Source organism: Eretmochelys imbricata, chromosome 1 (genome assembly GCF_965152235.1).
Source record: "Eretmochelys imbricata isolate rEreImb1 chromosome 1, rEreImb1.hap1, whole genome shotgun sequence".
Classification (NCBI taxonomy): Eukaryota; Metazoa; Chordata; order Testudines; family Cheloniidae; genus Eretmochelys; species Eretmochelys imbricata.
In genome coordinates, this window is record NC_135572.1 from 335,121,168 (window position 1) to 335,136,585 (window position 15,418).

The 15,418-nt window shown below is 41.3% G+C and overlaps 1 protein-coding gene across 1 annotated transcript in view; it reads left to right on the forward strand.

Moving 5' to 3' along the window:
* Positions 1-15,418, forward strand: part of RELN (reelin) — a 455,527-nt gene that overhangs the window by 250,588 nt on the left and 189,521 nt on the right. Inside the window, exon 10 of the mRNA XM_077807865.1 lies at positions 5,598-5,838. Within this exon, the coding sequence (XP_077663991.1) occupies positions 5,598-5,838 (241 nt within the window). The remainder of the gene's footprint in view (positions 1-5,597; positions 5,839-15,418) is intronic.

Here is a 15,418-nt window from a genome sequence, read left to right on the forward strand (position 1 = left end):
CACCCCAAGGCCCTGCCCCTGCTCAGCCTCTTCTGCCCAAGGCTCCACCCATGCTCCACCTTGAGGCTCCACCCTACTTGGCCTCTTCCCCCCAGGGCCTTGCTCACCAGTCACACATTGGGGCAGGAGTGGAGAGGAGCACCCACTGGCAGAAACAAAAGTCAGCACTTGTGCACCCATGCATCGGCAAGGTTCACCAGAGAAGTGTGATTTTTGTTTTCTGTCTGGGGCACTCTCCCTCCCGGTATCTTTTCCAACCCCTCCACCACCTTTTTCTTTAATCTCCCACTCCTCTTCCCAATTGATTTTACTTTGTTTCATACCCACCTAATTTCCTAGATTTCCGGTTTATCTGGAAATATTCAGTCCTTTTGCCCTAAATGTGCACTTATAAGAGATACCAGATCTAAACAATGTAATGAAGAATCTTTTCAATTCCACAACTGTAAAGAAATCTGATCTCCTAAAATCCTATCCACGGATAATTATTCTGGTTATGAGTCACCAAAATTCCTGAGAATGTGTTAGTATGAGACTGTTAGTTGTTTTTGCAATAATAGTTCAGGTTCTTTTAGTTTTTGTTTTCGTTAAATTAGTTGAAAAAAATGTTATGCTGATTTACATTGCTGATCTAACTATGGGGCAATACACTCACCCTATAATCCAGCATGGACAAGGCTCTGGGAGGGTGGGAGGGGGGTGAAATTTAGGCAGAATTGTTCTGCTAGTGAACCCTTATTTGCAAATAATTCAGTTATATTGGAATAAGGTTATTTAAACAATTTGTACATCTTTCTCATATCATCATAGAATCATAGAATTATAGAATATCAGGGTTGGAAGGGACCTCAGGAGGTCATCTAGTCCAACCCCCTGCTCAAAGCAGGACCAATCCCCAACTATATCATCCCAGCCAGGGCTTTGTCAAGCCTGGCCTTAAAAACTTCTAAGGAAGGAGATTCCACCACTTAAACTTGGTCTTAAGTTGAGATGCTAGCCATCCTCCTCCTTTTTTCTTGTGAATAGTGCAGAAACCATGGCCTCCCTTGCCATGAGACTATTTCCTCTTTATAAACTCTAGATATATCCCAGTTGGTTATTTTGGGGGAAGAGAGTGATGAGGCCATCCCCTTGCAAGTTTCCTAGACATTCGATGCTATTTCAGTTTGGGTAACAGTTACGTATATTTTAAGTAATCCTGGATCAATTTTGATCATTTCTGTTTCTCATGTTATACCTATCTTCTATCTTTCCTGGTCTGCCTTCCTCTGTTCCCTTTCGACTCCCCTTCATAACTCAGTGAGGTGAGGGGGTCCCCAATATACCTTTCCTAGATCTGGAACTAACAGTGGCCCAAGCAATGACACTATTCAGGTGCCTGATAAAGAGATATTTGTCCTCAGCATTCCTTATGGCTAATATTATACATTTTGTTTCCTGGAACATCAAAGAGGTGAGTCAACAAATAAAAAGAAAAAGTATTATCACTCATCTAAAAATACTGAAAGCAGATGTTCTCTTCCTACAGGAAACTCATCTTAATGACTTGGAGGCATAGAAATTTAGGAAGGAGTGGATGGGGAAAGGTGTGTTTAACAATTTCTGCTCCTCCTCACCAAAGATGTAACAGTAGTGTTTCACAAGAGACTCAATTTCACAAATTCTAGATGTAAATAAAGATGAGGAAAATAGATTTTTGCTAGAGAAGGCTAAGATCTTTGAATTTATGTATACCCTAACTAAATGTATATAAACCCAACAAAGATGATCCAAATTTTTTAACAAGTTTTTTCTAAATTAATATCCCACTATAATCAATCATCATAGCATGAAATTTAATGAGGTGTTGCTTTTTTAGATAAGTCAGGCCAAGCCCCATGTGCACAATCACATGCAAGAAACATTATTAGAGGTTATATGAAAGAATCAGGGTTGAAAGAATTTCTTCCTGATTTCTTACAAATCTGGTGGACTCAGTGCTTAATAATGAAATTGTCTATCATGATCTCTGACCATGTGTAACACTGACACATCCCGGTTGTTGGCGGACAGGATCGAACCTGGGACCTCTGGAGCTAAATGCATGACCCTCTACTGCATGAGCTAAAAGCCACATGGCTCTCAGTTAAGGCTGTAGTAGCCTCATTAATCTCTAAGTAGTCTCAATGCCACTAGAGCTGGACAGAGCACCACACCCAGGAAGTGTGTGGGTTACACATGCACCAGTGATACTATAATCTCCCCCCACCCCCCGCCCCAAAACAAATTGGATCTGTAAGAGGTCAAGACTGAACTCCTCTCTGTTGAAAGATAAACATTTTCAGAACTATGCCACAGAAGAAATTCAGGTTTTCTTTGAAACAAATGACACACTACGGATATCCCAATTCACCCTATTGGATACACTAAAAGCCTTTGTTAGGTGCAGGGTCATTTCCTACTCAGTGGGTACGAAGAGGGCTAGCCAGTCTCGGCTCCTGGAATTAACCAAACAATTTAAAGCTATGGATTTAGAATGTGGACACTACCCCTCCCAAGAAAATCTTAAAAAAATTAATTAATCTTTGGCATGGTGTAAATAGACTGACTTCAGCAAAAGCAGAATTTGCCCTTTTTAGTCTCAGGCAACGGTACAGGGAGTCGAAGGAGAGAACGGGGAAAATTCTTACATAGATTAAAAGTGGGAGATCAAAGGTCCCAAAAAGCATCACCCAAATCAGAATAAGAGCAGTTTATTAGTAATCAAAAGGAGATCAATGATCAATTTTTGAAATTTTACCAAGCTATTTACAATAATGATTCACCACCTGACTCCAAAGAACTGAATAATTTTGTTAAAAGTCTTAACGTCACACAAATCTGAAAAAAGCAGGAGACCAAGCTGGCCTCTCCCTTCCAATCAGAGGAAATAACCAAGGTCATGGAGGAAATGAGTCCAGGAAGACCCCCTGCCTTAATGGCCTACCAACAGAATTCTATCAAAGTTTAAAAGAAATTCTGGCCCCTGAACTGTTTTCATTTACGAAGATGCCTTAAAGAAAGGTAGGTTACCTCCTTCTCTGAGGGAAACCCTAATTTCTGTACTAAAACTGGGTAAGGATGCATAAAAGTGTAACAGCTATAGCCCCATCACTTTAATCAATACTTATATAAAAATACTCTCAAAAATATTGGCCAAAAAACTTGAAAAAGTAAAAAGAAATATGGTTCACCCCTACCAGGTGGCATTTATTTTGAAAAGGCATGGTTCAGATAACACCCATCAGCTGATTAATGTTATGGCATTCCATCAAAACTCTGGGAATTTCCATACAATGATTTCAAATAATGCAGCAAGAACTTTTGACAGAGTGAATTGCAGATATCTGTTTCTTACCCTGGATAAAATTTGCATTGGGGAAATCCTTAATTTTGTGGATAAAGTTGTTATGTTCCAATCCTACCTCTTATATCCTAACAAACAATAGTTAACTTCGGTAAATTCTCTGGCTACAAGATAAATTGGGAAAAGTAGGAAACAATGAAGATCTCATTGAGTTTAGTTGGAAGTGGCTCTCCTGGACTCAGATTACTACCAGTTCCCTGAAGAACAATTACCAGCTATTGTGGCAGCCAAAAATACTTGGTGTAACGTCTACTCAATTTAAAAATCGCTCCCTTCTATATAGTGAGGCCTCTATCTAGAGTAATTTGAAACTCTATATAGTGGGCAACACATTCATCTGGCCAGACTGGATCAGGAAAGGGATTTTGACCATCAGCCAATTTATTGAAAATAACTTCCTCTCTTTTACAAATATTAAAAGAAAGGTTCAATCTAGAAAATAAGGAGTGGCAATATATCCAGCCTAAACATGCCATCTCCCATCTGTTTGGCACAATGCCTGCACTGGCTTGACCTACCTGAATTGCTTTCATTTCTGCATATATTACTCAGGTTGCCAAGACCTATGACAACAATATATGCAACCTTAGCCAGCAAATTTAAATTAAATACAGATTCCCTAAAAATGGGAACAGGAACTAGGCCAATTATTCTCTGCTAACCAATGGAAACAAATTTTAGCCAGTGCACCAAACCATTCCTTGGACCTCCATTTAAGATTAACCCAACAGAATATCATATGGAGAATGCATTGGATCCATCCCCGAATCTTAGAACAGCTGCTAAATTAAATAAATGTTGGCACTGTGTTTCAGCAGGTGCTAACTTAATCTGGATGGTCTGAGAATGCTCTTATACCTGTATGTTTTGGAAAGAACAGAACTGCAGAGTTCATGTTTTCCAATCAAATACAATTGTGTTACAAACTAAACGTATTTTTAAACATAATGGATATTAATTGGAAGTTGAATACATCTGAACAACTTTGGCTTAGAAGAGCACTAATAATTGCTAAAAGACTAGTACTACAAAATTGGAAATCCAACAATTGAAGACTGGAGTTTAGGCGTCATAAGCTTGGCCACCATGTAAAGAATTGTATACTGTAACAGAAAAAAAAACAAGAAGAATTCTCAGAAATATGGACTGTCTCCCTGGAAGTGTCTGAATGATCCTATTAAATGCATAGGTTCCCTCCCTCCCTTGCTGCCCCCTCCTCGCTACTTCCTTCCTTTCCTCCCTCATCTGTATCCCCACCTTTGAATTTTGCTTCTGTTCTTTATCTTATTTTAATAATATAACTCGTTGGATTTTTATAAACCAATTTTGTTTGTAAATTGTGTAATACAAATAATTGATTTATATTTTAACAATTCATATTATATCTAATTAAATGTTTCAAATATAGCTAAGTCTAGGTAGTAAAAGGTTAATATGTTATGAGAAGTTTATGTATCATGACAAATTTATGTTTAGTTCGTTTTTCCGTGTATATGTTTTAAAAATATAATAAACATTTATAGAAAAATAGTTTTGTACCTTCTTTTAGCTTCCTCCTGCACTTGAAACAGCCGCAATTTCTATCCCGCATCTCTCTTTCAAAACCCATTTCTTCCATGAGTCCCTCTTTCTATGGGCTCCATGCCCTCTTACGCCTATTGCTCTGTGTTTCTTTGTCTGAGCTAATTGTAAATTCTGGTGCAGGGCCTATGCCTTAGACTGTGGCTTATAAAGCAACATGTTCCTTTATAATCAGATATTCAGTGGTTGCTATTAAAATGTCAAAATTTGTAAGAGATACCATATGGTTACCACAATTATTTTCTATTCTAAGCAGAGGCTGAAACTGTAAAATGTCAGATCCCACCACGTAAAATCTGTTGGCAAATTCTGACTTTAATGGTGTCCATTGTAAATAATTCATAGTAAAATCAGTTTGGTTTTCCTAAAACATTATGTAACATTCCAGTAAAGTACCGTTAAATTTTTAATGAATGCTTATTTCTCTTCATTTTCTCATGTATTTTGGAGAGGATTATCTTGATTTATGCTTGAACTCCATGCTCATTAAAACTGTTTTCTATTGTGCACAAAAAATCTATGGACATGTTAGGATATGGGTGTAGCTATATCCCATCTGGTAAATCACTTTGATCAGGCAAACCTTCACTGGCTTGATCTCGATCTGATTCTGTATCTTGATGTTCTACAGAGCCCCTTCCAATGTCAGCACCGTCATCCACATCCAGTACCTTCCTGAAGATGCCAAAGGAGAGAATGTTCAATTTCAGTGGAAACAGGAGTATGTACATGCTGGTGAAGTGTATGAAGCCTGTTGGGCATTGGACAACATTCTGATCATAAATGCTGCTCACAAACAAATTGTCTTAGAAGATAATCTTGATCCTGTGGACACTGGCAACTGGCTTTTCTTCCCTGGGGCCACGGTTAAGGTTTGCTTAATTTTGTTTTGTACTTTAAAAAAAAATGAATGCACGTAGTAATAGAAAAATCACTTTCAGACAAATTCTGATGGAAGAAGTATATTTTGAGCTACCACCAAATATTGCAGAATTTGGCTCTTTTTTTCTTTAATCCTCTTTGAAGTAGCATTTGACCTCTTGCCCATCACATCTGACTCAAACTGTTCTGCAATTTACCAAAATTAAACAGGGGTTTGTAACAGTTGTCATGTCAAAGATCATGTAGCAGAAAACGTATAACTATTTCCTTTTAGCAAAACAGTACAGAACTGTTGAAATGAATACAAGTCTCTCCACTAAGTGTTTTCCAGTCATTGTATTTGTCAGCCGAAGTGCAGTATTGCTGCCAATTATAATTGCTCCATCACCTACCCATGCAATTCCCTTCAGTTTTATGTCATTATGACAGAAATGACAATGGTGAAGCTGAATTATCTCTCACAGAATCATTGTAAACAATATTTCTTGAAGTCAGTGAACTTGTAACAAAAATACTCAAATTTACACAAATGTATAGTCCCCCCCCCCACTCCCCAATTTTCCTAAATGTGACTTAGGTGAGCATAATGTATCCATTACAGTATACATACAGATGTAGTGGGTGCAAGCCACTCCATAGACATATGACCTGAAGAATAGATGTCTATACCTTGTGTTCTAAAAATATTAACTTATGCCACTGGAATTAAATGAGAATCTCCATTAGCTGTCAAGTTTTATTCTCTTTGAGGCAACCTCCTAGAGGGTGACATAATTACAGGATTTCAGCCGGTCTGATGCCATCCAGGAAAGGACACTGATACAAAAATCCTGAAATATCTCATCATATTTATGGAAATATTTGGGGTGTACACAAGAGTGCTATCTACTGAATCATCATCAATACTTCCTGTAGCACCAAATAGCTCCTCAGAAATCTTCCATTCCATCATGAGCCTGCTTAGTGTATGAGATCTGGCCAGATCAGAGCACCTGATAGAAAGGCTGCAGGCTGTTTGGTAGGTACATGAGCATGCTCTCTGTTGGCCTGATTCTACAACCCCTCCATGCACAGAACTCCCATTGACTTCAATGAGATGTCTTTGTGTGGAAAGCTGATAGAATCTTCCCCCACATGCTGCAAAATATACGAAAGCTTGAATAGCAAATGACTTGGCTGTTAGCATCTTATTGCTCATTCACAAAAAAGCAGTGGTGTCGTCAAAGTTCACTAATGATATTGGTAGTGTTTTGGCAAGTGCACAGGAAACAGATGTGGAATTCAGGGCAGTGAGGTAGTGTTTATGGCTTCATTCTTTCCCCCCATAATAAGACTTGTATGGCCTCTGATAAGCCTTTGTAGAAATAAATGCTGTTTCTACTATACGTTGCAATCTACTCATAGTACATTATAAAGTGCAATCATCTTTTTTGCTTCAGTAAAGTAATTTACATTAAATTGAAAAATTCTGCATATGGGATTTTGGAATGTAATCCTGTCCTGCTTGTTTAGTGTATTTAGTCAAGTCATTTCCTATAGTGGTTTTTATCTTTATTGTGCTCTCAATCTCTTCAGTGATGTTTAAGAATACATAACCCCAGTTCACCAGTTAAGAAGATGTTGAAGTCAAGGAAGGACTGATGAATCAGATACTGCTCCTATCAGCTGACGGGAACTAGTGTTTTTAAAGTCCAGTAGCCAGATTGTAATACCCTCATGGATGTTGAATAGTACCTCACTCCATAAGGAGTCTCACTGAAGACAACTGCTCAAGAGTATGGGTATCAGAGTCAGGCAACAAGATTTCTATTTAAGAATACAATTAATTTTTTTATCAGGAACTAAAGATTCCTTTTCACATATCAATTTAAGCAGTTCATAGAATCATAGAATCATAGAATATCAGGGTTGGAAGGGACCTCAGGAGGTCATCTAGTCCAACCCCCTGCTCAAAAGCAGGACCCATCCCCAATTAAATCATCCCAGCCAGGGCTTTGTCAAGCCTGACCTTAAAAACTTCTAAGGAAGGAGATTCCACCACCTCCCTAGGCAACGCATTCCAGTGTTTCACCACCCTCCTAGTGAAAAAAGTTTTTCCTAATATCCAACCTAAATCTCCCCCACTGCAACTTGAGACCATTACTCCTTGTCCTGTCCTCTTCCACCACTGAGAATAGTCTAGAACCATCCTCTCTGGAACTGCCTCTCAGGTAGTTGAAAGCAGCTATCAAATCCCCTCTCATTCTTCTCTTCCGCAGACTAAATAATCCCAGTTCCCTCAGCCTCTCCTCATAAGTCATGTGTTCCAGACCCCTAATCATTTTTGTTGCTCTTCGCTGGACTCTCTCCAATTTATCCACATCCTTCTTGTAGTGTGGGGCCCAAAACTGGACACAGTACTCCAGATGAGGCCTCACCAATGTCGAATAGAGGGGGACGATCACGTCCCTTGATCTGCTCGCTATGCCTCTACTTATACATCCCAAAATGCCATTGGCCTTCTTGGCAACAAGGGCACACTGCTGACTCATATCCAGCTTCTCGTCCACTGTCACCCCTAGGTCCTTTTCCGCAGAACTGCTGCCTAGCCATTCGGTCCCTAGTCTGTAGCTGTGCATTGGGTTCTTCCGTCCTAAGTGCAGGACCCTGCACTTATCCTTATTGAACCTCATCAGATTTCTTTTGGCCCAATCCTCCAATTTGTCTAGGTCCTTCTGTATCCTATCCCTCCCCTCCAGCGTATCTACCACTCCTCCCAGTTTAGTATCATCCGCAAATTTGCTGAGAGTGCAATCCACACCATCCTCCAGATCATTTATGAAGTTATTGAACAAAACCGGCCCCAGGACCAACCCCTGGGGCACTCCACTTGACACCGGCTGCCAACTAGACATGGAGCCATTGATCACTACCCGTTGAGCCCGACAATCTAGCCAACTTTCTACCCACCTTATAGTGCATTCATCCAGCCCATACTTCTTTAACTTGCTGACAAGAATACTGTGGGAGACCGTGTCAAAAGCTTTGCTAAAGTCAAGATACAATACATCCACTGGCTTTCCCTTCATCCACAGAACCAGTAATTTCATCATAGAAGGCGATTAGATTAGTCAGGCATGACCTTCCCTTGGTGAATCCATGCTGACTGTTCCTGATCACTTTCCTCTCATGTAAGTGCTTCAGGATTGACTGCTCCATGATTTTTCCGGGGACTGAAGTGAGGCTCACTGGTCTGTAGTTCCCAGGATCCTCCTTCTTCCCTTTTTTAAAGATTGGCACTACATTAGCCTTTTTCCAGTCATCCGGGACTTCCCCCGTTCGCCACGAGTTTTCAAAGATAATGGCCAATGGCTCTGCAATCACAGCCGCCCGTTCCTTTAGCACTCTCGGATGGAACTCGTCTGGCCCCATGGACTTGTGCACGTCCAGCTTTTCTAAATAGTCCCTAACCACCTCTTTCTCCACAGAGGGCTGGCCATCTATTCGCCATGTTGTGATGCCCAGCGCAGCAGTCTGTAAAGTTGTAAAGTTTCTGTTTAAAGGAATTGAACATGGAAAAGATGTGGTCCATAGGTGTAGAATTTTAGAAGGGGAAAAAAGAGCAAAAAAAAAAACAATTGGATGCACACTATCAGTAATTTTTGTTGCAAAAACTCATCACTTACTATACCCGAAAGACACATAACCAGCACATACATATTTAGCAAGCAAAGCTATATGTTGTTTTTTTAAAAATTACACTTGTGTAGCACCAGCACACAACTATGGTTAAACTTCATGCAAAAACTGGGTAATTTAGCAAATGAAAAGTTATATACCATAGAATCATAGGGCTGGAATCTAGTCCAGCACCCTGCATTCATGGCAGGACTAAGTATTATCTAGACCATCCCTGACAGGTGTTTGTCTAACCTGCTCTTAAAAAGCTCCAATAATGGAGATTCCACAACCTCCCTGGGCAATTTATTCCAGTGCTTATCCACCCTGACAGGAAGTCTTTCCTAATGTCTAACTTAAACCACCCTCACTGCAATTTCAGCCCATTGCTTCTTGTCCTATCCTCAGAAGTTAAAGAGAACATTTTTTCTCCACCCTCCTTGTAATAATCTTTTATGTACTTCAAAACTATTATCACATCCCCCCTCTCAGTTTTCTCTTCTCCAAACTAAACAAATCCAATTTTTCAATAACCTTTAATCATTTTTGTTGCTTCTCTGAACTTTCTCCAATTTGTCCACATCTTTCCTGAAATGAGTGCCCAGAACTGGACCCAATACTCCAGTTGAGGCCTAATCAGTATGGAGTACAGCGGAAGAATTACTTCTCGTGTCTTGCTTACAACACCCCTGCTATTACATCCCAGAATGATGTTTGCTTTTTTGCGATAGTGTTACACTATTTACTCATATTTAGCTTGTGATCCACTATGACCCTCCCAGATCCCTTTCTGCAGTACTCCTTCCTAGGCAGTCATTTCCAATTTTTGTATGTGTGCAACTGATAATTCCTTCCTAACTGGAGTACTTTGCATCTGTCCTTATTGAATTTCATCCTGTTTACTTCAGACCATTTCTCCAGTTTGTCCAGATCACTTTGAATTTTAATCCTATCCTCCAAAGCATTTGCAACTCCTCCCAGCTTGGTCTGCAAATTTTATAAGTGTACTCTCTGTGCCATGATCTAAATCATTGATGACGATATTGAACAGAATGTACCCAGAATTGATCCCTGTGGGACCCCACTCGATATGCCCTTCCAGCTTGACTGTCAACCACTGATAACTACTCTCTGGGAAAGGTTTGCCAACCAGTTATGTACCCACTTTACAGTAGCTCCATCTAGGTTGTATTTCCCTAGTTTAAGAGGAGGTCATGAGAGATGTATCAAAAGCATTAGCATTACTAAAGTCACGATATATCATGTCTACTGCTTCTTCCCTAACCACAAGGCTTGCTGCCCTGTAAAACAAAGCTATTAGGTTGGTTTGACACAATTTGTTCTTGACATATCCATGCTGACTGTTATTTGTCACCTTATTATCTTCTGCAAGGGTGTCTGCAAATTGATTGCCTAATTATTTGCTCCATTATCTTTCCGGGTACTGAAGTTAAGCTGACTGGTGTGTAATTCCCTGGGTTGCCCTTATTTCACTTTTTATAGACTGACACTGTATTTACCCTTTTCCAGTCATCTGGAATCTCTCCTGTCTTCTATGACTTTTCACAGATAATTGCTAATAGCTCAGATATCTCCTTAGTCAGCTCCTTGAGCATTCTAGGGTGTATTTCATATCTCCTTAGTCAGCTCCTTGAGCATTCTAGGGTGTATTTCATCAGGCTCTGGTGACCTGAAGACATCTAACTTGTCTAAGTAATTTTTAACTTGTTCTTTCCCTATTTTAGCCTCTGATCCTACTTCATTTTCACTGAGATTCACTGTTAGTCGTCCCATCACTACTAACATTTTGTTGAAAACTAAAACAAAAAGATCGCCTAGCACTTCTGCCATTTCCACATTTTCTGTTATTGTTTTTCACATAATGCTTCTTGTCAAAAATCCCGTTCAAAACCAACATTGCATCTGCCAGAAAAGAGCGTGGATTGGTTCACTAACTTTCCATTTTTCTAAGTGTGTACTCTGTTTTAGGTGATAAGTTAAATGAGTTTGTCAATCTAATCACCAAGCCACGTTTGTTCCCATGCGATTAGAGGCTTGAAAGTCTGGTGGTGTAGTGACTAGTGAAGCATGGTAGGGAGACCAGGGCCCTTCCTCTCCACCAGATCCCAGTCCAGAGCCCTGTGGGAAGTAACACTGGCAGGTTCCTCCCCGCAGAAAGCCTAGATCTGCCACCCTGGGTACTTCCTACCTGTATGCCCCTTCTGTTTGTAGCATGGCTCCAGTAGTCCCATCAGTCAATAGCTTCACAAACAAACTCCCAAATGAGCAGTGCGCTGCAACACCTGCTGCTTTTTAAAGTGGGTGATGGTGGGGGAAGGTGCTGCAGGGGGCCTTACCTGCAATGTGGTCCCCTCTCAGGCTCCACCTTCTGTCTGACCTCCTTGGAGAAGGATTCTTCTCTTCTGCAGTCTTCCCACAACCCATTGTCTAGGATTTGGAGTACTTTTAACCCACTCCTCCAACTGCAGTGTGCTCAGCAGGCTTGTAGGAGCAGGGCTACCTGGCCCCAGTGTGGGGTTTATATACCCCATCACACCCCCTCTCCCTCAGACCCTGAGCTATGGTGTCATAGAGCTGCTCTGGGTCTTCTTGGGCCCGTGAAAAGAAATCCACATTTTTATATTCCACACCTGCACACTGGGACACCTGGAAGTTATACAGCTGCAGCAAGAGTTACCATTGCATGATGCATGGGTTGATTGTTCATGAAGTTCAGTCATAGGATTGGTGCATGGTCAGTTATTAGACAGAAGAGCTGCCCCCATAAGTAATATCACAGGACATTGGAATTTCACTGCCAGGGCTGCCTCCTGAATGCCCGAGTATGCAACCTCCTACAGGAACAACTTTCTACTGAGGAAAAGGATGGGATGTTCTTCTCCTCTGAGTTCTGAGCCTGACATTGGATGCATTGGTTTGTAAGACAAACAGCTTTGTGAAGTCTAGATGGAATAGCACCAGTTCCTGGCTCAACTGGCTTTTCAGTGTTCTGAATGCCTCATCGCAGTTTATCATCCAGTAGATCCTTTTGGGTGTAGAGTCTTTTATCAGATGTTAAGGGAGCAGCAAGGGTGATGAAGTTCGGGATGAATCGCCAATAGTACCCTGCTAATCCCAGGAACCAATGAACTTGCTTCTCAGTGGAAAGAGTGGAGCAGTCCACTAGGGCTTGGACTTTGTCCACTAGAGGGCATAACTATCACCCTCCAACTGCATACCCCAGGTAGGTGAATTCCCAGATGGCCAGTCGGCACTTGGCTGGGTTGGCTGTCAATCCTGCCTCTTTAAGAGATTGCAGTACTGCTGTCTGTGCTCATCCTGGAGGTGTCGCTGCCATTCTGCTCTGGACTGAATAAGAGACCTTAAGACCTAACTGTAATCGTGCTATTGCTTTCACTGCTCCACTATTGCCATACAAAAGAAGAAGACATAATACTGTTGTAAAGTGCCTTATGGTCAGCCCACCCTTCACTGTAGATGGCAATATCTTTGATATCGGGAGCTGCACGTGATCCAGGCAGCTGCAACATTCTATCCGTCAACCGCTGAAAGGTGGCCACAGCCCCATGGAGCCCAAAGAGCATCATCTTAAATTGATATAATCCAAATGGAGTGAAGAAGGCAGTCTTCTCGTTAGCCTCAGGCATCAAGGGGATCTGCCAATACCCCTTCATTAAGTTGAGGGTGGATATACACTTGTTGTCCCAATGCAGTATCAGCAAATTTCATCACCGTACTGCATTCATTACTTTTCAACACTCTCTTTTAGATGGCTATCTGCAGTTCACAAAATCAGTCTTAATCAGTCCCAAAAATCAGGTCTTTGCAGCACTCCAGTATTTTCCATTTCAAATCATTAAGACCCTTGTCTGATATCCAAACTGCTGTGGCCATACAAATATCTCTGCCTGCCATTTTTATGCCCTCCCTCCACTTCCTGTCAATTAGCATTTTGTGTGGTTTGACATTAAAATCTTTCTTGAAGTCCACTACAGTCCATCAATGGCTTTCCCCCATCAAATTAACTGACACTTCCGAACATCAATCTGATTTCCTGGACATTATTATTCGTCAGAAACACTTTATTGCACAACTAATTCAGTCTATGTTGTGCATATAGAAAATGTAGGATGAGTGTTCTATTCCTCTCCAAAAGTACTTGAAAAATTATACCATAAGGCTGACTAATTTCATAGGACAAAGGGAAAGAAACCCAAAGAGAAATGAGGGCATTTCACATATTCGTTCTTTCTCACATACACTCCCAACCTACAACACATCCTAAACAAAGCAGCTGCAATATGGCATGTTTTTCAAATAGATGAGCAGTTGCAAATCTACACGTTTGCATATCAATCTGACAAGTGCTTCACCATGTACTTGCTCCTTACAGCAGGCGACATTGGGAGAACAGAAAATCATCCATATTTCTTTCTGATAGAAAAGGAGAGATAAAGACAGGTATCCAGCCACTTAAAATCACTCGGGTGCCAAAGTTGGGGACTCTATCAAACTCAGACACACTGTCCGGATCAAATAGGCTAATACTGTAAGAGATGTACTGCACACAATGGATTGTTTTAAAAATGTTTCTCAGTGTATTATCCACTTGATGATAGTATGAGCACCCTGTTGTGGGATACTCTCCCGGTGTGCATGTCCCCTATTTTGTTAATTATGAAACAGCTTTGAACATACACTGCATGCTTTTCCAAATAGTTCTGCCATGTGTACAAAGAAGATTGACTTCATTCACTCCAATCTAAATTTTTTTAAAATGTGCCAGTTCAAGGGGATCAAAGTTCATACTCAGAAAAATACCTTGGAAGTACAACTGTAAATCAGAATATCTTCCTTAATTGAGCAGGCATCTGCCGTGTATGACAAAGATATGCCAGCTGCTGTGCCACTTGTGGCGGTTTCATCAACTGACTGGCTAAACTCACGTCCTAGCCCCCCACCCATAGTGCTTTAGTGATTTGCACAATCCTAGATCTGGGATTTTTCCCACATCTTTTTCCTGAATGTGCATTGCTGGGTGTCAGCAAGCGGAGAAGTCATGCACGCAAACTCACAAGACACTGGCAAAAAGACTGGCTAAACTACTCCACAATAGCAAGTCCAGATCAGAATTCCAAATCTTCATTGAACCCCCAGTGAAGCAGTGTGAGTGACACAGTTTTGTCACACTGTGTTCTTTTTCACCACCAACATCCTGGCATTGACCTTTTTAATATATTTTTACCACTGTGAACTGATTGTGCTCTATTTATTTATTTCAAATGAACAACATTGTATATTTCCTTTGTAGTTTTTAAAAATGATATCAAACAGTAGGTTGAGGAATCAAGTCTCTGGTCTGTATTAACTGTGTTTGCTTGCAAGAAAAGAGTGAAAGGGACAATGCTGACTGAATCTACCTTTTGTGCCTCCTGTATTCTCAACCCCCAGGAGAAATCAGAGCAGCCACAGGACTGCTCTAACTAAGGGCTTGTCTACACACAAATTAAGCCCTGGATGGGTGGCCAGGGGAGTCAGCGGGGGGAGGGGAAGCAGAGCCTAATGCCCCACGGCCAGGGGACAGGGCCCACGGACAGAGCCTGAAGCCGTGCGGCCACAGCCTGGGCCTCGCTGCTTCACAGCCAGAGCCTTGTGCTGGAGACCAAAGCCCTGAGGCCAGAGACTACCACCTCAGGGATGAAGTCCAAAGCCTGAGCCCCACCACCCCTGGAAAGGTGGGGAACTCACTGGCTGCCTGCTTCTCCAGTGTTGTGCCCCAAGAGGGGGGCAGGGCCCAACCCCTGCTGGTGGCCCCAGCAACCATCACCAATGTGGTGCATCCAGGAGCAACAGGGAGGGGAAGGGGTTCTACTTTGACCCCTTCCCAGTCAC